A 27,976-nucleotide genomic window follows, 5' to 3' on the forward strand; every position below is an offset into this window, starting at 1 on the left:
GTGTGTGTGTGTGTGTGTCAGTCCAGTCACTGAGTGTTCAGGACTCTGGTGCTCCAGCAGCTTCTTTAAAAGAGTCGTTCAGGTCAGAGGGCGTTGTTGTAACGTTTAGTTTCAGAGCTGCTCCTGAGGCTGATCAGGTGTGACATCAATCAGGTGGGGTACACTGATGTGTGCATTTACCTGTTATTTCCTCTTATTTATTATGTTTGAGTATTTGTAATTCACAGTTTTAAACTTATCTTATTATTTCTTGTTTGTTTGTGTTTTATTTTGAAAGGTTCCGCTGCCGGTAAAATGCCGCACCGTCGCTGTGTTTTATTGTGAAGGCGGAGCGGAAATACCCCTGTGTGTGGTTTTCGGGGTGCTCGGTGTGTCGGTGTTGCGGCTCCGGTAACTTGTGCTCAGCGGCTTAACGGCGGAGCTCCGGGAGGCCGTTCATGGAGGAAACGTGAAGTTTGACCGGAGGAGGAGAACTTTTCCCGCGGTAAGACTGACCTACCGACCCGTCCGGACTCACGGTTACCGTTAACTTCATCTGGTTAATGTTAACGTGAGCTGGTTACCGGGGAGACTCTCCGTTAGAAGCGGGAGTTTAAAGGGGTGAAAAAAAAAGTTTTTCGGTGTTTTATTGATTTATTTGTACTTTTTTTTTGGCTCTTTGGCTTTTGTTCCCGCGGCTCGCGACTCTGTTCCCATGGTGAAGCTTCTTCAGCTCGCGAGAGTCTCCGGACAGAGCCGAGGGGGTTTCCGGAAACGTTCGTGTTTACATTGACCGTAGCTGACGTTAAACTCCTGCTCGGGTATCTCACACCTGTGTCGCTTTCAAAACAACTTCATTGTCCACTGTTGTAGCACAAAACACAACAGCAGCTGCACTGATCAGGGTGTTGATAACTAATCGAATACAAGAATATCAAATACGAGCTGAATTTAACTTTGGAGGATCACCACAGAGCTTATGATCAATGATAACACACTGGCAGGAGGAAAAGAGGAGGTGCTCAGAGGAGGTGGAGAAGGAGGACGTGTAGAGGGCTGGTGTGACAGAGGAGATCCTCAGCCGTTTTAATGACATCATCTGACCAATGACATGGCTGCTGTGAGGTTACTGTACTAATGGGGCCTCCAAGAAGAACGGGCTCCAGGTTGGGTCTGCAGTGAAATTCTAGGATGTTGACTGGATGTTAGTGAGAACTGATCAGCAGGTGTCTGTGGATGCAGACTGATAACAGCGCCAAGCCAGGTGATCACACACAGGCCACAAAGTTAAAGGTCCACTTCAGCATGTCCACAAAGGGAGGGGTCCATTTTTATATACAGTGTGTGTAATTTATTTACCTTTTCTGTGACAAAATGACTGAAGTAATCGCCAAAACATAAAAAAAAAATCAGAACACGGTCCGTGGACGATCGATCGATGAGTGCTTTAGCTCTCGTCTGTTTTTAATGGAGACAGACGTCTCACGTATCAATAAGTCTGGTGTTTCCAGGCTGAAGCAGTGTGCTGAGGATGATGATGGTGAAACAGCCAGCGCACAGATAAGAGGAGCACTGATGATGTAACAGAGGCATGGGGGAGGGGCCGAGGCGTGTTTCAGGGTCATACATGTGGAATGAACAGCACGCAGTCCCGGGCTTCCAGGCACGGAGGGTTCTTAAAATCACATCTGTACTTGGGATGAGAGTCACCTCAACGGTCTCCACAGAAAGCATCCTGGGATCATCCTGCCATGTTGTCTTCCTGTGAAAACAGTGCACTCTGGGTAAAAACAGCAGTAATACTTTAAAGCAGCGGTCCCCAACCCCCGGGCCTCGGACCAGTACCGGTCCGTGAGTCGTTTGGTACCGGGCCGCGAGAGTTGAGGCTCAGGCGTGAAATGTTTCGTTTTCAGGGTTTTTATCGGTTTTCAGAGTTATTTTGTTATCGTTTTTATCGTTTACTCGGTTTCCCTGGGTCTTTCCACGTGTGTTATGAATAAAGCTTCTTTTTTTTGGTACCGGTACTAGTTTTATTTTGTTGTATTTATCCGCGACACCTTAAAGGCCGGTCCGTGAAAATATTGTCGGGCATAAACCGGTCCGTGGCGCAAAAAAGGTTGGAGACCGCTGCTTTAAAGGGTCGTTCAACAAGCTCTTAAATGGAAGCAGAGAGTCTGAAGTTTAACCACTCCTGTCACTGACCTCGCTGTGTTTCAGCTGAAAGACCAAAACTACACATGAATAACTCGCTGTACTCTGCCTGACCTGTGTTTTCCCTCCAGGTGTGGGCGCCACGGTGTGATGCGTTGGCATGGAGGAGGCGGAGCACAGCCGCTACGTCTCTCAGCTGAAGGCCGAGTTCGACAGCTGCGACACGACGGCGACCGGCTTCCTGGACCGAGAGGAGCTCACGGCGCTGTGCCGCAAACTGCAGCTGGACGCTCACCTGCCACTGCTGCTCGCCACGCTGCTGGGAGAGAGGCGCTACGGCCGGGTAACTCTCTCTCTCTCTCTCTCTCACACACACACACACACACACACACACACACACACACACACACACACACACACAGTATTTGTGTGGCGCTTTCAATGAAATCAAGTGTTTGTGTTTCAGGTGAACTTCGAGGAGTTTAAGGAGGGCTTTGTGGCCGTGCTGTCCCGCTCTCTGGACTTCGGGACATCAGAGGACGACAGCAGCTACCTGGAGCCAGGTGACACATAGAAAGGGGGCAGGCCTACAGAGGTCAGGGGTCAGAGGTTCATGATTGGGGAACACAAATGGATGTCAGCTGATCTCTTGTTTGGTTTCATGTTATTTATAGCGCGATGTAAACCTTAAGTCATGTGACCTTCAGGGTGTTGTGTTGGATTAATCATGGCTCTGAGGCAGCAATGCAGGTGTGAGGGCTTTTACATGTTCAGACAGCCGACGGCCGTGTTGGTGTTGCTGCGGTCGCTGACACCACAGCACACTGAGCAGCTCGTTATGACCCAACATGGTTTCAGTGTTTGTGGCGCAGCAGGACGCCGCACGAATCCTCGGCCCTCTGAACAGTTTGGATGTAGAACTGGGACAGAGAGCGCAGATAAACGGCGTCTGCAGGCTGCAGACGTGCAGGAGCTGGGTGGTCTGGTTAAAGTCCGAGGAGGATTCTTCTTTGGCACATTCTGGCTCCGAGTGTCGCAGCGGCGTCTTGCTGACCCACTCAGGCTGCTCCTCTTCCTCTCTGCAGCTGTTCCAGAGGAGGTGAAGCCAAAGTTGGTGAAAGGAGCGAAGCGTTACGGCCGCCGCAGTAAACCCGACGCCGCGCTTACCCGTGACTCAGAAGACTCTCCGCCATCCAGAGCGGAGGCCTCAGACTCGTCACCGACCGGCATCCGAAAGGCCAAACTGAGACGGGCGACGTCACTGGAAAGCGTGGAGGTGAGACAGCTAGTTTTATTTTGAAACACTGACTTCCTGTTCTTCTTTCCTTTGACTGAGTTTGAGACGCTAACCTGGCTGTGGTCTGTTTCTTCGCTGGCCGGAGTGATTAGCTTGATAAAGAATTTAAAATCATAATCAACACAAAGAAGTCACATGTTGGCACATGTCACGTCGGTCTCTGTCATGGATTACATGAAGCCACATTATCAGACGCCCAGGTGTGGTCATGTGACTCGGTTCACTCGTCAGGATGTTTATGGCGGCTGGAGGTCTGCCTGCAATTAAAGTAATTAGAACTCTGAGCTCTGGAGTCATTTTCGAGTGGTTTGGTTGGAGTTTCAGTTAAAAACTGTGGGAACGCCCTGAATGTGGGCTTCCTGTACGTGTGAGCGTACCGCAGTGATGCTGTCTGACTGAACACCTGAAACTGCGTGTGCGTGCCGCGCTGCAGGGTCCCGCCGTCGTCCGTCGCCTGGATCTCGTGTGTCTGCGCCGGCCGAGGCGCTCGGGAGCTGCAGCTCTAATTAGAGTTTCTGGTTTTAGGTTTTCAGCTGCACGCAGAGGGCGGAGTCCCTGCAGAGGAGGAGGTTTACTCAGCTCTTTGTCACTTTGTTCTCGTGCCGTGACGATGCTGTGACCTCTGACCTCTGAATGTTTCTGCATCGGTGAGGCTGCAGCTGCGGTCTGGTTCTCACTGTGTGAAGTCAGCTGGTCTCAGGTTTCCTGCAATTCTGCAGCCGAGGCTGTGAATACCTGAGGGGGGAGGAGGAGGTTTGGCGGTTTCGGGGCGGTGGAGGTCTTTCAGGAAGTGGGATTGTGAGGAATGCGGCTGCTGGCAGACGCTCCGCTGGTTTGGCTGCTGCTTCTCACTTTTAGTTTTTGCTGACTGAGAATGTGAAACAGCTTCAGTGCAGCGGCTCTGCTGCGGGAACACGACTCCACCTCTTCTTCTTCATCACTTCTTTACACCAGAGCCACCCTTTCCTTTCTTCCTGGGTTTGTCTGAGGCATTGGACAGTTTTTCAGAAGGAAATGGTCTGACTGCAGTCTTCACCTCGAGTAACTGACTCTCTGCGGCTCACTTTGGTGCTGGAGAGGTGCCGAGTATGGATTTGGACTTTGTCCCTCCAGGCTGGGGCAGCGTCGTGGTGCCTTCAGTTTTGTCCTCATGCTGTACCTGAGTTTGCAGACACACTCTTTCATGAGTCCGTGTGTTTCCTCCTGCACTGATCAGTGGAAGGCCTGGAGACTGGTCGGCGACCTCTCACCAAACATGTTTTCACAGTGTGACCACAGCTGTGGTGAATCAATCAGTCTGCATAAGAGGGTAAAATGCTGAGAGTCAGACTGACACAGTAACAGGAACATCAGAGAGTTTTCATTTGGATCTGAAACAGAGCACGTGTCCCACGGGACATCATGGCCTAAGCCCACAGAGCAGCGCCCACAGAGCAGCGCCCACGATCCTGTTTGCATGTCTATTTTTAAATCTCAGTAGAACTGCAACCAAATAAGCGAGAGCAGGGGTCTCAAACTCCAGTCCTTGAGGGCCGACTGCAGAGCTGAGCAATGACAACATCAGCAGCTGGATAAAGGTTTCCAACTGGTCCTTCAACTCACGTGTTCTCCATAGTAGCAGAAATGCATAAAAATGAGGCTTTTATGAAAACACTGAATAAAAATGACTTCTTGAAAGACAATAAATGTACAGTTCAGTATACGAAGTGTGTTTGAATGGCAGAGATGAGCCATGGCTGAACGGGACTCACAGGCCTGAGTGTGCACTTCAGTCAGAATTATAATTTATTATTTAATTTATAATTGATATAATCTCTCTGTGTCTGTCAGTGAAACTGTTTTTGCAGAGAGTCCATCACTGGACTGTGATGGATGTGAAGCTGATGGCAGTACTTCAGCTGTGCAGCGATCAGCTGATTCTGAATGTTTTTGAAGATTTCTTCATCGAATATTTAAACATTTTAATCTGCGAGCAAAACACGTCCTGATCCGTCCCGTAAATGTCCCGATGGACGAGGGTTTACACGCTAAGCTCTTCAGCGTGACAGTCAGGAGTGTGCACGTGAGCACGCACACACAAATATATAACATGCTCAGTGCGGCAGAAGTAACGACTGCTCAGGAATTTTTTCCAATAGCTGTTGGCTTCACTGTGTGTGTGTGTGTGTGTGTGTGTTGCAATCACTGACCTTCATGTTTTCACTGCAGAGCCTGAAGTCTGACGAGGAGGCAGGAAGTCAGAAGGAGACATCCTTTCAGTGTAAAGGTACCGCCACGTCCTGTCGCTGGAGTTTAATTATTATTAAACTCCAATATTATTAATTATTGGAGTTTTCTTGCTGCTGTTGGTTCCATACACACTCGCGCACGCACACTCGCGCACGCACACACATCTTGTTGCTGAACGTTTCCCTTCTCTTTGTTTCTGGGTGTTTTTATTCTGACGTTCAGCAATCGTACTGCACACCGTCACTTGGTGACAACTTCCTGTTTGTACATTTGTCTTCCTGAGTGATAAATCTGTCTTCATAGTTTATTTATAGTTATTTATTTTCTTTTTACCAAAACTGTGTTCATCAAAGTTACATACCGACGTGACAGGAACACATCTCAGCAGCACGGTGTCCACACACCGCGACGGAGCGCGCTCAGATGTAGAGATGAAAGTTTAGAAGCTTGTTCTCAGCAGGCCAATGCAGGAAGAACCTCCGTGTTCAAGCTCAGGTTCACGTGTCTGTCTGCAGGTCACCACCAGGGGGAGGAGCCAGGAGGACACGCGCTGATGCTGGTGTGCGAACACCTGGGTCTGCAACACCTGCACACTGAGGTGAGGTGTGTACCGTCGCCCTTTGTGATGACATCAGTATCTGTATTGATCTCTCTGCTCATAAACAGGAAGTGGACGTGCTGCTCAGGAAGTTGGATCCCGACCTAGACGGCAGGGTCAGCATTAGGGAATTCAAGAAGGTGCTCTGTGGCTCCACCCCCATCACCTGTTCCACCCCAGTACGACAAGCTGACCTGAGAGCGCCACACAAGGTGAGGCGCACACGTTCAGAGAAGAGTCTGCAGCCGAAGTCAGAGCTGCTGAAATACTCCACGAAAGAAAATGAGGTCACTGCTTCACCTGTGTCAATAACTCCGCCCCTCAGACCTGAGTGACCCTGACCTTGAACGTCTCACTGCTGAGATAAAGACTGTGAGCTTCATTAAATTACTTAACATTTTATTTCAGTGTCGAATAAAAAAGGAAGAAGCTGAATATTAGAAATAATGTCAGTCAGATCGATGAGCTGTGTTTAGAGTGAGAATGTCCCAGCAGCTCCTGAACGCAGCACCGCCCTCCTCGCCTCCTTTCAGCCAGTCAGGAAGCTCTGCGCAGCTGGAGCTCATCAGTCCAATCAGCTGTGGTGGCTGCAGGTGAGCAGGTAGTAGTGCACACAGACAGGTAAAGGCCATCGTGATCACAGGCTGCGAGGATGGAGAGGATGAGCGCTGCCGCCGCCGCCACGTGCTGCTACAGTCAGGTGACTCAGACTGAACCCAGAAACTCTGAGCAGTTAGATGTGCTCTTATTTTGAAATGTAGGCAGAACGAGTGAGACTCGCTTTCCCAAAGATCTCATACAAATGAATGCCTGACCCTGACCATAACCTAACACGTAACACTGAAACTAAAACCACATTTTGAGTCTCAAAAATGCCTTCAAACTCGTGGGGATTTTGATCCCCATGAGGGCTGTTTGTCCTCAAAAGTATAGTAAACTACCAATTTTTGGCCCCCATGAAGATGTTAATACCCGTCCACACACACACACACAGATGTGCGTGTGTGTGAGGACGTTGGCGTGTTTCAGGCTCGCCTTGAAGCTAATCCAGATTAATGGTTAGGGCTGCGGCAGGCGCTCCTCTGGAGTCTGGTCCTGCGTTGGGCTTAAGCTGCTCTGTCTGCGTGCCGACCTTTGAACCTGGACTCTGTGTTCTGCTCCTCCATGCAGCCTCGGGAGGTGTCAGAGGAGCACTCGGCCCGCTCCGCCTCACCCTCCCTGCTGATGGCCACCGTGGGTCAGAGGGTGCTCAGCCGGCTGGACGACGGCTCAGGATGTACGAGCCCCGAGCGCGTCGCGGCCCTGTGGACGGAGGAGGGCATCGGGAACAGCCGGGACATCCTGCAGGTCAGAGCTGGGCACAGGGCAAAGAGCCCGTTCTACCCTCTGATGTGTTTTTGTGTTAATGTTTCTGTGAGCGTGTCGGAGCAGCCTCTGCTCTGTGGCTCGTGGATCAGTTTAGTCTTTACTGACTCAGTTTCACAGAAAATCAAACAGGTCGCTTCCCCCTCCTCATCTTCGCTCATTGTTTCCTGTTTCTGGCTCTTCTTCTGTGGTGGATGTGACTTAGTGTTGATGTGAAAATCCTCGCTCTGGCTGTGTCCCAATCCAGGGTCTGCACGCTTGAAGTACGCGCACTACGCGTACTACGTACGGTGCGTACTATAAGTACGAGAAGTGCGGAAGTGAGAGGCTTGTGAAATGGGACGGTCTGGCCTTCGTTGCGCTGTTCAGGTTGCCTAGCAACCATGATACTAACCGCGAGAAACGTTTCATACAGCTTTGTGTGACAGAAATGAAGGAGAAAAATGTTTTGTTGGTCATTCATTTTTGTCATGACATCACTTTAGCTGAGTATCTGAGGCTGAGACCACGGGACTGTAAAACATGATTGTTGGGCTTCATTTCTGTGCTGAACAGTCATTTAAGATTAGTTAGTAAATAACAATTAGTTCATGTTGTTCATGAGACTAAAGTCATCTCACTGTGGTAATGTATAATATGGCCAATATTATAGTATTGTCAGATTATACTCGTATTGATATTGAACCGTTCGATACAGTGCTTTCGGTTCAGTACGCATATGTATCGAACAATACAACATTTTTAATTTACTTTATCAACTTTTCTTCTGACGATGCTTTCTGTGTTGAGCGCTCAGTGGATCTGCGCTCGACTACTCCGCCTAGGCTGCACTGTCGAGCGCAGATCCACTGACTGCAGCGCAAGCTAGCGAGACAGAAGCTAAGTTCGTTGCAACATGGCAAATTGAACCTCCCCCACCCTCATTCAGATCTGGCCTTTGGAACTATTTTGGTTTTCATGTGACGTATGACCCTGAAGGTAAGCGCGTCATGGACTAAAGTAAAACAGTATGTTGGATGTGCCACGCAATGCTCAATTACATGGGTGGGAGCTAGTGTGTTAGCGCAGTTAGCTCGTTAACGTGTTGCCGTCCAGCCCCACGCAAGGGGCGATCCGCAGTAGCTCGTTAATGGAGATTTGCCGTGTTGTGGCGTTAACGTCATTTCAGATTAACGCTGACAGCACTAGTGGGAACACAACGAATATGACTGCACATTTACTCCGACATCATCCTAGTGCAAAGACAAGTGGAAGCAGACAAAAACAACAAGCAGCATGCTACAAACTTTACCCGAGTCATTTAGACAGCCGTTAGCACAGGATTCTCCTTATGGGGACCTGATATGTTTAATATGCTGCTGAGAATATAGCCCAGAAGAAGCTATAGTATAGCTTTTATTTTGGAAAGAGACATTTCTCTGTAATACACTCTCTTTTCCAAAGATGAGGGATTTCTCCATCAGATTTATTATTTTTATTTTGTTGTTTCAGCAACATTAAATTTAAAAACTGTACTTTTGAGTTCAAATATATATTTATAATTTTAATAAATGACAAATTAAAAAAGCATGAACATTTTTTTTTGTATCGAAAAAATATCAAACCGTGACACCAAAGTATCGAATCGGTGATGTCGGCTTAAATGTGCAGTCATATTCATTGTGTTCCACTAGTGCTGTCAGCGTTAATCTCGTTAAAATGACGTTAACACCATAACTCGGCAAATCTCCGTTAACGAGCTACCACGGATCGCCCCGTGCTCGTTAATGTGTTGACGCTGTCCAGTGGGGCTGGACAGCGTCAACACGTTAAACCCCAGACGTAAAACCCACATGGTGTGTTGTAAACTCTGTTTGTGTATGTATGTGTGCGTGCATGTGAGTGAGTGTGTGTGTCGTAACAGTTAAAGCACTGTGTGTATGTCTCTGTGTATGTGACTTTATGACTGACAGGAAGTCACATACATATATTCTAATTATGTTTTCATTTACTCACATAACTCATTGAATTTAATTCAGTTTTATGTAGCAACCAAACACAGCTACAGTCGCCCCAATTGTTTTTACTGTCCGACAGTACAGACCAGAGCAGGGCGATATGACCAAAAATATTTATATCAGAATCAGAATCAGAATCAGAATACTTTATTGATCCCTGGGGGAAATTATTTTTTGTTACAGTGCTCCATTTTAAACCAACATTAAGACAAGACAGACAATACGCTAACTAAGAATAGTACAATATCAATATATACATTTGAAAATTTGTGATAACGATATAACTGACGATATAATCGACACGAGACAAAATACTTTACAACTCCTCAACTTTATTAGTGCAAAACAACCATCAATGTATTTCCACTGAAACAAGCAGCTGTTTTTTATGTGCATTAAAGTTATATAAACATTTAACAGTGCAAATGCAAATTCCTCGCTGACAGTTTAACCAAAAGGCATTTCCAGTGGAAACTGGCCGACGTATCCTCAGCATAACCATGTATAATATCCACACAACTTAAAAAGAGGTTATACACACACAATACGGTAACATTATGTTGAAGCGCAGTACGTATCACTCCGCGAGGCTCCGCCTACGATGCCATAATGCTCCGACAATCCATCAAGCGGTGCGACTTCGTAGCTCAGCAAAGTCGTACTGAAACATTTGACAGATTTTCGAGCGCCGTGCACATAAAATCATTTCAAGGTCAGTAAACACAACCAGAGTTCACACATAAGGCACACGGGATTATAAGGGGCTCTGTCGAGTTTACAGAAAATCTTGCTGCAGCATTTTGGATCAGCTGAAGGCTTTTCAGTGAGTTTTTAGGACTTCCTGATAATAATGAATTACAGTCGTCCAGCCTGGAAGTAATAAATGCATGAACTAGTGTGTGTTATCTGGCTTCATGGACAGATAGAGCTGGGTGTCATCTGCATAGCAGTGTAAATGTATGCTATGTCTTCTAATGATTGTTGAACTGAATCATGTGACCTGAGGCGGGCTCAGCTGGACAGATGTTCCTGATAATGGCGTGTGAGTGAGTGACTCCAGCTGTGTATGTCCCTGCAGACTCTGGACTTCCCCTTGGAGGAGCGCCTCAGTCTGGCAGATCTGACGCTGGCGCTGGACAACGAGCTGCTGGTCAGCGGGAACGGCATCCACCAGGCGGCGCTCATCTCCTACAAGATCGAAATCCAGCACCTGCAGTAGGTTTGATGAACTTTCCGAGGAAACACGGGGCGCTGCTCAAGGCGGGGCTGGAGCAGCGCCCCGTGCTGCGTCTGCAGGTCCTTTAAAAACTCACATTTGCCTGTCACACTGACAGGATTTAGTGTCCTGTGTTTAACTTTAAATCAGTTGTTTTTGTGCTCGTGCCTCATGTCGCCTCATTCCTACATACAGCACAGCATTTAGATGTCACAACTCCTCCCTCTCTCTCAGACTGAGATTTCAGGGGCTCATCTGAGGCTCAGTTACATTCTGTGCTAAAATCAGAAGAGTTTAGCCTCCTCTGAGCCTCCTCAGACAGTCCTGTCCTGGATTATTGATGTCTCCACTGATAATGACTTGTAATAATCACAGATTGATCTGGTATGTTGGGATTTCTGGGAGTGCTCTGAGCTTCAGTCTGAAGCTCTTGGTAGCTGTTGGCGACGGTGATGTTTGTGCTGCTCTGACCTCCGCAGTGACGGAGCAGAGCTCTGTGACGAGGAGCTGAACCCTGAGCTCTCTGTCGTCTGTGTTCAGGGAGGTGGCAGAGCAGGCCTGCAGGGAGCGCGACAAGGTGAAGGCCGACCTGGAGCGGGCCGACCGCAGGAACCTGCAGCTGGTCAGAGAGGTGGACGACCGGCACACCAGCATGGAGACGCTCAACCAGAGCCGGATCAGGTAAGGGTCGGGCTCTGTGCCTGCTGCGCTCTACACTGATAGCACGATTGCCGCCGTGTGCACGGGTGAGACGCCGGTGCTGACGAGCCGCTCTGTGATTGGCAGGGACCTGGAGCAGGACTTCCGCGATAGGCTGACGGCTCTGCGCAGCGAGACAGAGCAGGAGAGCGAGGCGCTGCTGCAGCACATAGAGCGAGAGCGCGGCGCTCTGCAGGAGGAGCTGCAGCTGCTCAGAGCGCAGGAGGCGGAGCTACAGGAGGAGCTCTGCAACGCCGTGCAGGTGTGCTACACCGCTTCTCCTCTGTCATGTTTAGTCACAGGTCCCCATCAGGACGAGCAGTTTGTGATCAGATCGGTTATTGAAAATCAAGAGGCGTGAAGCGCTGAGCGCGTCCTGTCGTTTCAGGAGAACGGTCGTCTGGAGGAGGAGCTGAACGCTGTGAAGATGAAGCTGACTGAAGCCGAAGGCTCAGCGAGGCGACTGCAGAGAGACCTGGACCAGATGCTGAGTGACAAGGTGAGCAAAGAAAGCCTTTACGCCGCCGCCGAGGTTAAACGCCAGGTTACGGCCAGAGCTCGGTCTGACTCACAGCGTCATCAGTCGGCTCCGTTCTCACGCTGTGCGCCTCTGACACCTAATCTTACGTCACGCGTCCCAGAGTTTATCTGTTCTTCTTCCAGTTTTGTCGTTAAACGAGCGACAGCAGCTCCCGGCTGTAATGAGGAAAAAATGTTTTCAGCCAGCAAACTGTGACAGAAGAGTTTGAAAGTCTTCCAACTTGTTCAGCAAATTTATCAGATTTAAAGACGGGAGCAGGAGTGAGGCGTGAAGGGAAAGGAGGCGGAGTTTACCTGAAGTGGGAGAAACGAGTAAGACGGTGGAGAGTGGGTCAGCTGCTGCTCCACACTCCGTGAGACTCGCCAGAGGTGATTGGATCGCTTCTGTGATGTCACAGTGAAGATGAGCGGGTGACCGCCACTTCCTGCACCTCGTCTAGCAATCTCACGTGACCTGAGCGCCTTCAAAATAAAAGCTGCAGGTGACTACAGCGCGAAGCTGGTTGGTGGTCTCTACGTGGATCGCGACTGCAGATGAAGCATTTCCTCCTCTTGTTTTCAGACCTTGTTCGGACTCAGGGCTGGATTCAGACGGCATCACACGGAAAATTAAAAACGTTCACGAACAGAAAACCTGATGAACAGAGTTCACTGATTGTAATTTTAAAGGTTGTGGTTCAATCATGAACTTACTGCTGGTGAAGTATTCCTTATAACAGCCGTTAGTATCAAAGCTAATATAATGAATTACAGCTTTTATTTGTTTGACTGTGGCGCCCCCTGCAGTACCCCTGCAGTACCCCAGTACTCTGGGTAAGTGACCCAGGACACAGGTGATCTGGGTGACGTGATGCACGGAAAGAAAAGAATGCATTTCCATAACTAGATCACATGTAGCAGCTTTAATTCACACACCTGACAGCGCTGTTAGCGAGGGATGTAAGACGCGCTACAGCGAGACGCCAAACGTCAGACCATAAACTCTGATGTGTGGGTGTGTGCATGTGTGTCGCTGACACACTGCAGCTGGTGTTGGGTAACTCCAGCTTGTTTCTGATGAATGATTAATGAAGCTTTCCTCTGACTTGGTTTCTCCGTGACTTTACGTTTCAGTTTAAGCAGCTGATGATCGACTGACTGCTGTTTTTGTTTTGGCAGTTTGGCGGTTTGGACCCGTCCAGCGTTGGTCTGAGTCACGAGGAAAGATTGTCTGAAATCATCAAAGAGTACGAGCAGCAGTGCCGGGTAAGACCGACCACCTTAAATTGTCACGCTTTTATTTTGAAGGGCACGATGATTTTGCAGAAACAATCTGTTTGAAGCACATTTCATTTACAGACCTGAGTGTTGGTGTGGTGATGAGGCAGCGGTCTGCAGCTTTGAATGTAAGCTGTGAAGTGTTGGACTATGTGTCCTCTCAGCCAATCAAACGCAGGCAGGCAGCAAACGTTAATACTGAGGCCGTGTAGAGACCACAGCAGGTAAAGGCTTCCCAGGAAACAGATGACAGGAAGTCCTTTCAAATTAAAATGTAATTTTAATTACACATACAGCAAATATAAACTAGAAAGTGCATTTTTTGAAGAAACTGCAGTGTGAATGCTGAAATCTGAATGTATGCACTGAAATGAATTAATTGCTGAATTTTAAGTTAAAAAATTTGAATGAGATAAGAAAACCGAATTTAATCTGACAACAAAGGTGCTGAACTGCTAAACGTTGACGTTTACACAGAAGAAGAAGTTGGAAAAAAGCTGAAAATGTTTTAATTGTAAATTAGAAAACCCTAAGAAATGAGAAAAGAAAATTTAAAGTCAGAAAACATCTGAATGAATATTAAAAGTTCATATTCTTTTTACTCATTCAGTGATTCAATGTGATCCCTCCACTTGGATCCACACAGTTTAAAACGTTCACATCTCTGAGCTTTGAAAGACTCGGTGTTGGAAAAAGAACAACGATGGCGACGTTGAGGGTAAAATGATGGCTGTAACACTGTGGACACAGCAGCAGTTGAAAGAGAAGTGTTTAAGATGAATCTTGGCAGAGTGAGCTCGTTAGGCAGGCAGGTGTGAGCCTGGTTGCCAGAGCATCTCTGCTGCTGAGGATCAATTCATCGAGTCACCAGCCTCAGGGGGGCAGCTGTAAAAACAGCTGTTTGGACATCATCCTGTCACATGTGCATTGCAGCCAAACAGCTGTTTCCTCTGTATTTGCATGTAGGCAGATACAGGACTGTGTGTGTCAGCACTGAAAACCTGTGTGTGTGTGTGTGTGTGTGTGTGTGTGTGTGTGTGTGTGTGTGTGTGTGTGTCGCGTTCAGGAGCTGCAGGACAGAAACGATGAGCTGAGCTCAGAGTTGGAGCTGCTGAAGAATCAGAGGAGAAACAGGAAGTGCAGACGGCGTGCTGGAGCCGCCAACGTGCTGAGCTGGAACCAGCAACACTCGGAGTCAGACTCAGGTAACACAACGACACACAAATACACACAAAAGCTCCTGACACGACAAACCCGTTCAGCCTCTAGGCTTTGTGAAAAACAGCAGACAGACGCACTAAAGTGAACCCGTTCCTGTCAGGAGAGGGCGCCGCTGTGCCTGAATCCAGAAAACCGTCCAATAAAAACGCTCGATTCACATTGGGGGGGTGTGTCCAAAGGCTGCGTCCTCCTGAGGCCGCATCTGTAGGCCGATTACGTCACAGCGACGCGCCGAAGGCTGTCCAAATTCGTAGACTCCTCCGAATGCAGCCGACAAATGCATCCTTCATTTCCCCAGATTTGAAGGATGGGTCGGGTGTGTCCTTCGTGGCCCACCATATCCCAGAATTCATAGCGCAGCCCAGACAATTTCAGTTTCTAACAATGGCGGCAGCTGCTTAGCTTTAATATTACTCTTATTATTCTTTCTGGGTCACAAAATAAACTTTTAACATATTTTCGGGAGAGAAAGTAGCTGTGCAAACATCAAATATCTGCTCAGTTTATCAAGACACCACATATTTGCAAAAGTGCTTCGATGTTTTCAGACACGTCTCTTACCCACCAGCTCGATAGCTGACCCAGGACAACAGCGAACTCCCTGCACATAGTTGTCAGGCCCCCCCCCCCATGGTCTTCGCTACTCAGGTTAAACATGATATATGAGTCACTTGGATAACTTAAAAATGTTATTGTTGGGCTTTTTCAGTGTTGTTTGTTTGTGAGTAAATCGGTTTGGCTGAGATTGAAGTTATTAGATTAGACAAAATAAAACTTTATTAATCCATCGGGTGGTTTTCACACAGCTGAATAAACGTCAAACAGAAAACTGATTAAACAGAAGTGTGAGACGGTCGAGAGTTTATTAAACTCCACCGAGACGCAAATTCAAAGGTCTTCTGTGGACCCGGCCCACGTAGACCACGAAGGCCGGGTCCTCAGGGGGACGCAGCCCATGAATTTGGACACAGCTATTGATGTCAAAGCTGACTGCTGGTTGCTCAGTTTTATCTCCTCTAATCAGACGCACAAAAACTCTCACGAAAGTTTGTCAGACACAAAAATGAGAGAGAAGCAAACAAACGTCCAGATCACCGATCGGTCGATTGGTTGGTTCATGTTTTCTTGTCTGACGTGAACATGAGGCTGTAAAACCTGCTGAGAGACTTTAACTGGATTTACAGGTAAGGTGTGGACACGCCCACACACAGACCCACAGGTTTCAGTCTCGGTGTGAATTAATCATGTCTCTTGGTAAGTGTGTGTGTGTGTGTGTGTGTGTGTGTGTGTGTGTGTGTGTGTGTGTGTGTGTTCCGGTTTCTCAGAGCTGATTTGGTTTTTGTGTTTTTGTTCAGACTCGGACGTGAAGCACTGCTCGTCTCCTCGGGTCAGGAAGAAACTGGAGCCGGCTGATAAAGCAGGTGACACACACACACACACACACACACACACTCAGTCACACAGGGCTGTATGTGATTGGCTGAGCCAGCCTCCTGAGACTTCCTGTGATTACTTAGTTACTCCCACTCGTTATACTGCTCGTTACATGTTTCATGTTTCTCTGTAAAATGAAACGCGCTGTCTCATAATCACCATTTAACAATAAACACCTGAGGCTGCAGCCCCACACACACCAACACACGTGACCTCACTCATGTATGAACACAAATCAGACATGAGACTTCAAAGCGGTCGTCATGGTGATTCTACTGTAGAAATATGGACAGGTAGAAACGGAGGCTCATCATCTGTCACCTGCTGAGTTCAGCAGCGGCTCACTTTATCACGGTGCTGGTCTGGGGTCAGCATTCACTCGGCTTTAGCGTCACTCTGGGTTCTTGGCTAGCTGCAGTATGATGCAGTTGTTTCGGTTCTGGAGCAGTGTCCGCTTCACCATCACGCTCTCGTGCAATAAAACTCAAAGTTACGTCCACGCTGACCGTGTTACTGTTCTCCTCCAACACCTGGAATCAGCTGATCGTAGCCAGAGTGCAGGAAACTATAAGTGGGATCGAGCAGGCAGGCTAACGATTCCAAGGAACTCGACTACGGTAACATGCGAACCAAAATTTTGATTGGAGCCCCGCCCCCCTCTCTCTCTCTCTCTCTCTCAGCTCTGTGCTCATTGGACGACTCGGGCCCGGCCGTCAGCATCCAGACTGAACTGGCCCTGGAACAACTGAAGCAGAAACACGAGGAGGAGCTGCAGCAGCTCAACATCCAGCTGGAGACGCAGGTCACACACACACACACACACACACACACACACACACACACACACATCGCACGCAGTGTGTAGCCTTCAGACCATGACACTTGCTCCTCCTCCTCCTCCACAGATGAACTACTATGAGCGCAGCTTGGAGAAGATGAGGCAGAGCATGGAGGTGGAGCGGAAGGACATCTCTCAGGCCTTCAAGGTAAGGAAGGTGTCGCACTAAAAGCTGTCGTACCAGAAACAAAGTTCCTGCGACGGGACACCGTCAGAGACGGCTGCACACTGCTCGTCTCTGACGTTTCCACTTTTGTTCAGATGTCCCAGTTTAAAGGAATGGAGTCCTGCTGGTTCCCAGTATCCCTGCTTTCCTCCTCATTTGAACTGAACTTTAAATCCACGTCAGGACGGTGCTGCAGCAGGTGCAGCAGGTGGAGCTGAACCTTGGAGGCAGCTGAACTTAAATTTTCTGGTTTTATTCTCACCTGTGTGTCAGCTGGAGATCAGCGAGCTGGAGGAGCAGAAGTCTCAGGTGGAGCAGCAGGTGAAGCAGCTGAAGGAGACCGTGGACAAACTGCAGACTCAGATCCAGCACGGAGGAGGGCGGAGCAACGAGCAGGAGCGCAGGTAACGTTACCTGTCTGAGGATTTGTACCTCAGGCTGTGGGACCCGCTCTGTTTCTGACCTTTGACCCCGGTTATGCTCCCAGGATGCAGCGGGAGCGCGCCGAGCTGGAGCAGAACTTCGCCAGAGAGATTGGTAACCTGGTGCAGCGGCTGAGCGCTGAGAAGGACCAGCTGGAGGCGGAGCTGAAGCTGAAGATGGATCAGGAGGTGATGCTGGTCAGGTGGGTGATGACCTCATAAAAATGTCAGCGGAGGTGTGATGATACCCGATGACATCATCACTGAGTGCCGACATGTAGCCTGACCCTGCATCAAATGTTTAAACCAATCATGAAGCTCGACTCTTTACCTGAGTCTGTCTCACACGGTCGACACTCCACCCATTCAAACCTCACACTTAGTTTAGCAGCCTTCCTGTGACTATCAAAATAAAACCTCTGAGACATAAAAGCTTAGGCCAGGGGTCGGCAACCCGCGGCTCCGGAGCTGCATGCGGCTCTTTAGTCTTTATTTTGCGGCTCCGGGTGGTTTGGGAAAATAAATTAGAAGTATTTAACTGAAGTGTATTTTATTTGTTTGTTTCTTTTTTACCTTGTAGTTCTAAATTGTTAGATTATTGTGATATTGAAATATAAAAATAAAATTATATCTTTTTTTTTTTTTTCATCGCTCAAAATAAGCATCACACTCGTGGAAGCCGGTGTACCCGCCGAAACGCCGTGCATTTACCGAGACTTTCAACCCCAGGTAGGCCAATTATAGATCTTGGATCCACATTATGTCAGCAGCTCCACCGTGAACTGTGTTAAAAACAAACACGCTCACGCCTCACAGACGACAGCTTACAGTCCTGTAAAGATGAAGTGACTTCGTACAGCCCCGACCTGCAGACGCTGTGCGCAGAGGTTCAAGAGCAGAAGTCCTGTTGTAAACATACCACGGCAGACCCGACGATGTTTGCATGAACACGCTTTTCACACACTGTTGCTGTACGCACACAGCCGGCTGTAGCTTTGCAGCTCACAGCCCGACACACACCAACACAACAGCAGAGCGAGCACAGACGTAAAGGCGGCGAGGCGTGATTGCGGGTGCCGCTCAGATGAGTCCGCCCCCCCTGTAGCGGCGCTGCAGACCACGCCCCGCCACACACATTAACCAGGTAAAATACATATTTATGCAGAATTTTGCAAATATCTATTTTTCATTTTTCAGCAGCATAGAGCTTTTTTTTCCAATTATTTTTTAAAAGTCAGGTCAAGGCTCCAAAAGCACAAAGGCAACATGAGGGGGGCTCACAGCAGCTTTTGTTTGCTGGATCATTTTAGTTCAGCTGGGTGTCTTTACTTTGGTTATATTTCTTCAAACGTGTTCATTACATAAATAAAATGTAATTTTCTCTGTAGCACTTCATGGATTTCATAAACAGCACACCTTAGTTGCTCTGTGGATTCTTTTAAAAAGCAGTTAAAAACTTTTCTGTTCAAACAAGCCTTTTGTTGATCCACGTATTTTACATTCTTTACATTTGATCCTTTACATTGTGTATAATGTCTATTGATTGTATTGTTTATTTTAATCTTTGTGTGCAGCACTTTGTGACTGCCTGTCTGTGAAAAGCGCTTAATAAATAAAGTTTACTTACTTTAGTTGTTCACACAAAGCATAAAGGTAAAAAAACAACATATACAGTGTTATCTTCGTTTTAGATTTCAAAAACTATTTGCGGTTCCCAGTGTTTGCTTTTGCGTGGAAACCGGGTCCAAGTGGCTCTTTGGGTGTTAAAGGTTGCTGACCCCTGGCTTAGGTGCTCTGAGTTCCTGTTTTTTCAAAATAAAATGAACCGACACAGTTCCCGTTGTTGTTGTTGTACGTGCATGTTGAATTATGGACGCTTGGCTGGTTTTGCGTCTCCTGGAGCAGGGAGGAGTCAGAGCAGCAGCTCGCTCAGATGAAGATGCAGCACGGTGAAGCTCAGCGCCGCCTCCTGCACCAGCTCCACCAGGAACGCCGGCGGCTGCAGGAGCAGAGAGGATTCTGGGAGAGGAGGCTCGTGCAGGTGGAGCAGGAGAAACTGTGCAGTGAGGAGCGAGCCCGGGAAGAGAAGAGGAGCATGGAGGAACGGCAAGAGGAAGAGGTCCGGCTCCTGAAAGAGCAAGTCTCCGGTTTGCAGGATGTCCTGCGGGCGTCCAGCCAATCAGAGGCCAATTTGAAGGAGGACCTGGAGGCGTCTTACAGGCGGAGCGGGGAGCTGGAGGCTCGGCTGGAGGAGGCCTGCCCGCAGCTGGAGGAGAGTATCGCCTTCTTGGAGTCTCAGGAGCTTCTGAACAAACGCCTGGCCTCGGAGAAGAGCTCGGCGGAGGGGGAGCTGCTGCTAGCGAGGAGCAGGGAGGAGGAGCTTCAGGTTCAGGTGTCCCACACAAAGGCTGAGCTGGAGGAGCTGCAGGCTGCGTCCGCGTGCCTCCTGCAGGACCGAGAGGAGGCGGCAGGAAGCTGCAACCGGCTCTCCTGCACCGTCGCCCAGCAACAGGCTCAGCTCCGAGCCCGTGAGCACACGGTCTCCTCCCTCAGGGCGGAGCTGGAGAACCTGCAGGAGGCGCTCAGGAGCAAAGCTGAGTCAGTTTCCAGACTTGCGGCCGAACTGGACTCTCTGAAGACAGACCGCGCCCGGCTGATCCAGGACCTGAAGGAGCAGGCCATGGCCGTGGACCACCTACAGCTGCAGCTGGACGGCATCTCCGAGGAGCTGGACCGGAGGAGGAGCGGCGAGGAGACCCTGCAGGAGGCTCTGGAGCAGGAGCAGAGCCGGACCTCGCTGCTCCAGTCCAGCCTGGCGGAGGAGAAGGAGGAGGTGTGGCGTCTGAGCCAGGAGAACGGGACCTACATCCGGCTCACCGACCAGCTCTCCACCCAGATCGTGGAGATGGAGGAGGAGATCTCTTCTCTCAGAGACCACCTCCGAGACCTCAGCTCCCAGCTCAACGACACCGCTGACCTGGTCCTGGAGCTCCGCAAGCAGCTCAACGCCAAGACCGGTCAGGTCGAGCCGGCGAGCAGCGAGCAGCTCCTCCAGCTGCAGACCGCTCTGCGGGACTCCGAGAGCCGGCAGAGGACGGCGGAGGAAGACTTGGAGAGGGAGAAGAAGAAGATGACGAAGCAGCTGCTGGAGCTGGAGGACCTGGTTCTGGCTCTGGAAGAGCTGGTGGAGCCGGCCGGTGCACGCAGGTTTGTGGAGCATGAGCCGGACCGGAGACCGGAGACTAACCTCCGTCTGCCTGACCCACAATGCACTGCTGCAGACTGACCCTTCACCCCATCGCTAACCGAATGACATCATCTAAATGCATGAAAATACTTATCACTGACTCCGCCCTCCTCCTGTCTGTCCTTTTGTCTTTCCTTAAATTCTTTCTTCATAATTCAAGTCTGTTTGATCTGATTGACGACGATGATGATGATGATGACGTGTGGAGCCTCTGTGCTCTCGGTTTGTGAAACCAGACGAAGCCTCGCCCACTGCTGGCTGCAGCGATGGTGCCCACCTGTGCAGGTGCTGAGCTGAAGATATTAATAACGGCTTCCTCTGGTTTCTGAGCCGCCTCCTCCGACCACAGCGTGTTTCAGTTTGTGCACCATCGCTTGTATGAATATAGCGCGTGTTCACAGCGCTGGCTGAGCTGCTGTCCAATCACGACGCTGCGTTTGTCTGAGGTGCAGAGCGCGGTTCTGATTCTGTGTTTTGGGCCGCAGGACTCAGCTGGAGGAGGTCCGATCAGAGAACGCAGCGCTCCAGGAGAGACTCGGCGCCCTGCAGCAGGAAGTCCACAAGATGGAGGACGAGGTTGCCAAGAAGAGGTGAGCGCCGCGGCTCTAGCTGCAGCTCACCCCTGAGGCTGCGCAGGTGTGCAGGCAGGTGGTTGTTTCTGAGCAGGTGAGGCAGAACCTGCTGTCATCTGATTGGCTAAAGGTGACAATGGGCCGTGATGAGTCAGGAGCTCAGCGTAAACCTGAGATAGCTTGACCCGGTTTACTCTCCTCTGGTCTCGGCGCAGGATCGGCATCCTTCTAATGTTGTCGCCCTTTAATGTTAAATTTAATGCTGCAGAGCCACATGACGCCGTCTTCTCCTCCTGCAGGAGGAAACTGGAGGAGATGGAGAGAGAACACGAGAGAAGCAGAGAAGAAGAAGAGAGGCTGCACAGAGAGGTGAGCGCTGACCAAACTCCACTGAAATATCTGCTGATTTAAGCCGAGGTGTTTGTGACCCGTCTGCACCGGACTCAGATTTCTCTTGATTTTACAAACACGTTTATGTCTGTGTCGCTCAGGGTTTAATACTTTAAATGTAATCCGATTACACTGCTTCTGATTCTCCAAACCAGGATATGTCTGGTTCAGGTTTTAGAAATCCAGATTATGATTGATGATGATGATGATGATGTGTGCAGAACTCCAGATATCGTGAGGAGGTTCTGGATCTGAGCAGCAGGAACCTGCAGCTGAGCACCGACAACGCTGAGCTCAGCACCCGTCTCCGTGGAGACCAGGAATCAGTCCGTATGCTGCACGAGCGCCTAGCGATGGTTTCTAAGGAGCAGGAAGAGGAGCATGCGACGGTAAGCTGAGCGTCGATGATGCTCACACTTGTCGCTTTTGTTTTTTCTTCACTCGTTTGACTTTAGATTTTACCGGTGGCGAGGTGTCGTCACTCCACTACGGCAGCGCGGAGACCCCAGTGTGTGAACGGGATGGGTCGAGAACGTGGCGACGAGTGTATCTGCCGTGAGCTCTGACGGATGAACGATTTCTGCTGTTTCAGGTGCGGCGGCTGCAGGACGCAGCGCTGCAGCACGAGCGGGAGAAGCTGCAACTGCAGGCGTCCTGGACACAGGAGAAACAGCTGCTGGAGGCGGAGCTTAGCACCTCCAAGGAGAAGGTAGGAGGTTCTGAATTAAAACTGTGCAGGATCCCAGCTCAGAGCTGTTAATGAGGTCAACAAGGACACTCACCTCTCTGTGCTTCATTCTCAGCTGGAGCGCCAGCCGGTGCTGGAGGCGGAGCTCAGCGCCGTGACTCTGAAGCTGCAATGGGTGGAGGAGGACAAGGCCAAACTGCTGAGAGACGCCGATGAGCGAAATACAAAGGTCGATATCGCAGACATTAAATGTGAAAAACAAGAAAACGAACAGCAACACCTGCAGCTTTAACGCAGGACAGGTTTAACCCTCGGGGTCAAAGGTCAGGCCACGTCACACTCCGCTCTTTCAGCCATGCGTGAAGGCGTTTGGACGAGGTCGTCGAGTGGACGTTAGTGTTAGCTAGCTTTAAGCCTCAGTCTGTGTCACATGATCACAGAGCCTTTTTTTTTCTTCAGGTGGAGAAGCTGCAGCAGAGCGTGCTGTCTCTGGAGTCGGAGGCGGAGCTCCTTCGCTCTCAGCTTGCCGCCATCAGTCAGGAGAAACTCAGCCACGCCCAGGATGCGACGGAGCTACAGAGGAAGTTGCAGGAGGCTCAGAGCAGGGTGAGACCGCCACCTCTGACATCGCCACGTTGACTATGACTGGACTGCGGCCCCATCATTCTGATTGGCTGCTTCCTGTTTCAGGTGGAGGAGTTGGAGGCCGGTGTCAGGAAGCTGATGAGGGAGAAGGAGGAGCTCCGACAGGCGCTGCAGGAGCAAGAGGAGCAGGCCTCTGTCACTCTGCAGGAAGAGACCTGCAAACTGAGAGTCCAGAACCAGGAGCTCCAACACCAGGTACTGTCCAGGTGCAGCTGGGGGGCGGGGTCTGCTCAAGATTCTTAAAGCTGATTGGTCGATGTTTGCTCAGCTCTCGGAGCTGCAGGTGGAAAATGTGAAGGTCCACAAACTGAGCGAGGAGCAAAAGGAGCTGAAGAGCAGACTGAGTGAGGCGGAGGAGGCCCGGATCCAGGCCCAGGACCAGGTCTGTGCCCCGGATCAGGACTGCAGGGGGGTCCAATCAGATAAGAGTTTTATCAACAGGAACCAGGGCTGCAGCGAGTCTTTGACTGTTTCGAAACCAATTTGTTTCCGTACAAATTCTTTCAATGCTTCGTCATCATGGAAACGTTTGCGACTAAAACCAGGCCTGCAGTATAATTCAATTCAATTTTATTTATATAGCGCCAAATCACAACATAAGTCGCCTCAAGGCGCTTCATAGATACAGAGGAAAACCCAACAATCACATGACCCCCTGTGAGCAAGCACTTTGGCGACAGTGGGAAGGAAGAACTCCCTTTTAACAGGAAGAAACCTCCAGCAGAACCAGGCTCAGGGAGGGGCGGGGCCATCTGCTGCAATTGGTTGGGGTGAGAGAAGGAAGACAGGATAAAGACATGGTGTGGAGGAGAGACAGAGGTTAATAACAGATATGATTCAATGCAGAGAGGTCTGTTAACACATAGTGAGCGAGAAAGGTGACTGGAAAGGAAAAACTCAATACATCATGGGAATCCCCCGGCAGCCTACGTCTATTGCAGCATAACTAAGGGAGGATTCAGCGTCACCTGGTCCAGCCCTAACTATATGCTTTAGCAAAAAGGAAAGTTTGAAGCCTAATCTTAAAAGTAGAGATAGTGTCTGTCTCCTGAATCCAAACTGGAAGCTGGTTCCACAGAAGAGGGGCCTGAAAACTGAAGGCTCTGCCTCCCATTCTACGTTTAAGTAAAGGTTTAGCTACAGTCAGCTTGAAGGCCTGTGGTACATAGCTGATTATTAGAGATAAGTTGATCATATTTAAGATTGAAGCATTAATTAATGGCAGGACTTCTTTGAGCAGTTTTGTAGGAATGGGGTCTAAAAGACACGTTGATGGTTTGGAGGAAGTAATTATTGAAGTTATTTTCTTCAATCAGTGATGAATAGTAAGATGTTCTGGCTTTGCGGAGGGCTTTCTTATAAAGCAGCAAACTATTTCTCCAGGCTAAATGATGATCTTCTAAATTTGTGGCATGCCATTTCCTCTCCAGCTTACGAGTCATCAGCTTTAGGCTACGTGTTTGAGAATTATACCACGGAGTCAGGTACTTCTGATTTGAGACCTTAGTTTTCACAGGAGCTACAGTATCCAGAGTCGTACGTAGTGAGGAGGTGAAATTATTAACAAGATAATTGACCTCTGTTGGGGTAGCGTTCAGATAGCTGCTCTGCTCTATGTTGGTACAGGGCATTGAAGATGATAACAGTGGGTGGATTATATTCTTAAACTTAGTTACAGCGCTTTCAGAAAGACATCTACTGTGATAAAGTCTACTCTCCTCTGCTGTGTAATCAATTATTGTAAATGTAAATGTTATCAGGAAATGATCAGACAGGAGAGGGTTTTCAGGAAACACTGTTAAATGTTCAGTTTCTATGCCATATGTTAAAACAAGATCTAGAGTGTGATTAAAGTGGTGGGTGGGTTCTTTTACATTTTGACAGAAACCAATTGAGTCTAATAACAGATTAAATGCCATGTTGAGGCTGTCATTTTTAGCATCTACATGGATGTTAAAATCACCCACAATAATTATTTTATCTGAGCTCAGAACTAAATTAGATATAAAGTCTGAGAAATCAGACAGAAACTCTGTGTAAGGCCCAGGTGGACGATAGATGATAACAAGTAAGACTGGTTTCTGAGTTTACAGCTGGGGTGGACGAGGCTAAGCATCAGGCTTTCAAATGAATTAAGTCTGTCTGGGTCTTTGGTTGATTAACAGGCTGGTGTGAAAAATTGCTGCCACACCTCCCCCTCGGCCTGTGCTTCGAGGTTTCTGGTAGTTAGAATGACTCGGGGGTGTTGATTCATTTAAACTAACATAATCATCCTGCTGCAACCAGGTTTCTGTAAGGCAGAGTAAATCAATTTGTTGATCAATTATTAAGTCATGTACTAACAGAGACTTGGAGGAGAGAGACCTAATATTTAATAATCCACATTTCACTGTTTTACTCTTTGGTTCAGATGTGGATACTGTATTGTTCTTTCTTTGTGATTTTTTATGTTTAAGTTGTTTGTTGCTGGTTTTTAGTTTGTTTTTTGTCTTTTTGGAAGCTGACACAGTCTCTATGGAGATGGTTTGGGGGGTAGCAGGAGGAGAGAAGCTGCAGAGAGGCGTGTAAGACTGCAACTCTGCTTCCTGGTCCCAACTCTGGATAGTCATATTTTGGGGGGTTTAATAAATTTGTCCATATTTCTAGAAATGAGAGCTGCTCCATCCAAAGTGGGATGGATGCCGTCTCTCCTAACAAGTCCAGGTTTCCTCCAGAAGGTTTGCCAATTATCTATGAAGCCCACATCGTTTCTGGGAGTTTGACCCCGGCGGGTGTGTCGCCGAGTGGGGAAAAACGGTTAGACACATGAACGGGTTGGTGGTGTACCTGGGGCTTCTGTTTAGGACTATGCTTCCTCCTCACCGTCACCCAGCCGCCCTCTTTCCCCAGCTGCTTGGGGTCTGCCGGGGAACAGCTAGCGGGGCCTACGGTATCTTCGGCTGCACCAGCTACAGGGGCCTGGCTAGCTACGGGTGAATGAAGGGTGCGAAGCCGAGTCTCCAATTCAGTAATCCTGGCCTCCAGAGCTGCAAATATGCTACATTTGTTACAGATATCATTACTGCTAAAGGAGGCCGAGGAGTAACTAAACATCTGACACAATGAGCAAGAAAGTGCAGGAGGGAGAGGTGAAGTAGCCATGGTGCTAACGAGTCGGCTACGAGCTAAGCTAAGCTAGCGAAACCATAAAGACACAGGGAGTGTGCTTCGGATGAAGCACATGAAGATTATACTATGAAAAAGAATGTATTTAAAAGGTTTTAATTAAATTGCAGATAAGCTACTCAGAAACACCACTGTGTGTTTGAGCAGGAACAGGAAGTGATACTCTACCGCAGAGCGAGCGAACACCAGGTGACGCGCTCATTCAGCCCAGTGTTAAACACAAAGAGGCGGAGCCATTACCGACTCACTGAGCTCAGGTAGAATGAAAGAAACAGCTGCTCGAGTCCTTCATCAAACTGTGACGTGAAGTAAAGCTCCGCCCACCGCTGCACACACAAATCTGCAGATGATCGGAGGCGTGTTTAAAACGCTCACGGGGGGATGGGGTGTACCACGCCATATTTATTTTCAAGGATTTCTGAACAGTTTTCAGGTTGAGAGTGAAATGTTAGTTACATTTCATTAAAATATAAAAATAAACTGATGGTGGTCGGGTCAGTCGACGCCATCATAACATCAGAAACACTTCAGAACGCTGACACGCTCGCTGTTGTACATCACAGACACGGTGTACGTCCATAAAGGCACCCATATGGAAAAGATGTATATAAATCTTATAAAGTTTTTATTTGTCTTGTATGAAACTTGTATGAAAAGCATACAAGAGTGAAAACAGATATAAGATCCCTTGAAAAATTATACAATGAAACTTGTATGTTTCGTATACTTACTAAAAAAATATATTTTTACTCATGATTTACTTTCATGAGTAAATCATGTATGTTTTTACTATTTCTTTTCCATATTGGCACACACATACACGCCGTGTGAGTATTTGGACGCTGCAAGGATAAAAACGATTGGTCACTAAAGCTCTGGATGTCTGATCGGCGGCCATGTTTAAAACTGTCGTCTGTGCAGGCGGTGCGAGCAGACGCCGCCCTCAGCGTGGCGCAGGCGCAGCACCTGCGACAGCAGCAGGAGGACAACAGCTGCAGGGACTGGGCGGAGGTGCTGCAGGCCCGGCTGATGGAGGAGCAGAGGAGTCGTCTGCAGCTGGAGGAGGAGCTGAGGCAGCAGGAGCAGAAGAGCAGCTCTCAGATCAGCACGAAGCAGGTGGGTCAGAGGTCAGAGGTTACCCTTTTATGAGGAGAATGATGATGACCGCTGCCCGCAGCAGCGACAGGCCGTCCCTCTCACTGCATTACAGCTGTCACTTCCTGTGTGTGTGTGTGGCGTTTAGGATCAGTACGAGAAGGCAATGGCGGCGCTGCAGCAGAGGACGGAGGATGTGGAAACCAAACTGAAGGCGGTCCGTCTGCTCCTGCAGGAAAAGGTGGAGCAGCTTAAAGAGCAGGTGAGCGTTGGCGCCGCTTCTCCGCCATTCACAAACGTCCGGTCGAACTTTGACCCATTGCCGTTTTTCCCACAGCTGGCGAGGAACGCCAAGTCGAGCGCACTGCTGAAGGACCTGTACGTGGAGAACTCGCAGCTGATGAAGGCGCTGCAGGTCACCGAGCAGCGGCAGAAACGCGCCGAGAAGAAGAACTTCCTGCTGGAGGAGAAGGTCGGCGCGCTCAACAAGCTGCTGAGGGACATCGTCCCTGCATCGCTCGCCACATAACCATGCCAACGCAGAGCAGAAGGCCCCAGCAGGAGGGGGCGGGGCCTCACCTGTGCCCTGTGTGGAGCAGGTGGATGTCTGGAGCACACACACGTTCGGTGTGTCAGTATTATCTTTGTTTATAATGAAACTTTTTTTTATTTTTGCGTCATTGAAATAAAGTTTTAATGTCTCTGTGACTCCGCCTCCTCCAGCTGATTCACTTCCTGTCACATATCATGTTGTAGGAGTTACAC

The 27,976-nt window shown here is 49.0% G+C and overlaps 1 protein-coding gene across 3 annotated transcripts; it reads left to right on the forward strand.

Annotated features, from left to right (window-relative positions):
• The first annotated feature begins 325 nt into the window (after window positions 1–325).
• ninl (ninein-like) lies at window positions 326–27,930 on the forward strand. Of its 3 annotated transcripts, XM_085428244.1 has the most exons (31): window positions 326–484; window positions 2,262–2,473; window positions 2,597–2,693; window positions 3,216–3,406; window positions 5,636–5,693; window positions 6,172–6,254; window positions 6,323–6,466; window positions 7,425–7,601; window positions 10,695–10,831; window positions 11,373–11,513; window positions 11,619–11,793; window positions 11,920–12,030; window positions 13,230–13,316; window positions 14,395–14,533; window positions 15,905–15,970; window positions 16,664–16,785; window positions 16,889–16,969; window positions 17,261–17,391; window positions 17,475–17,612; window positions 19,315–20,616; window positions 21,142–21,246; window positions 21,528–21,597; window positions 21,840–22,007; window positions 22,211–22,327; window positions 22,422–22,535; window positions 22,766–22,912; window positions 22,997–23,146; window positions 23,220–23,333; window positions 27,038–27,232; window positions 27,360–27,473; window positions 27,549–27,929. In XM_085428244.1, exons 2-31 carry the CDS (start codon window positions 2,291–2,293, stop codon window positions 27,738–27,740), a joined length of 5,049 nt encoding a protein of 1,682 aa, XP_085284370.1. In that variant the 5' UTR covers window positions 326–484; window positions 2,262–2,290; the 3' UTR covers window positions 27,741–27,929. The 3 variants fall into 3 exon arrangements, with proteins under 3 accessions (XP_085284370.1, XP_085284372.1, XP_085284373.1); XM_085428246.1 differs by lacking the exon at window positions 23,220–23,333 and having other exon boundaries at window positions 27,549–27,930; XM_085428247.1 differs by lacking the exon at window positions 19,315–20,616 and having other exon boundaries at window positions 27,549–27,927.
• The last annotated feature ends 46 nt before the right edge of the window (window positions 27,931–27,976 follow it).

This window comes from Rhamphochromis longiceps, linkage group LG13 (genome assembly GCF_057381845.1).
Source record: "Rhamphochromis longiceps isolate RC_006_pf linkage group LG13, R_longiceps_female_GT1.1, whole genome shotgun sequence".
In the NCBI taxonomy this organism is placed as follows: Eukaryota; Metazoa; Chordata; class Actinopteri; order Cichliformes; family Cichlidae; genus Rhamphochromis; species Rhamphochromis longiceps.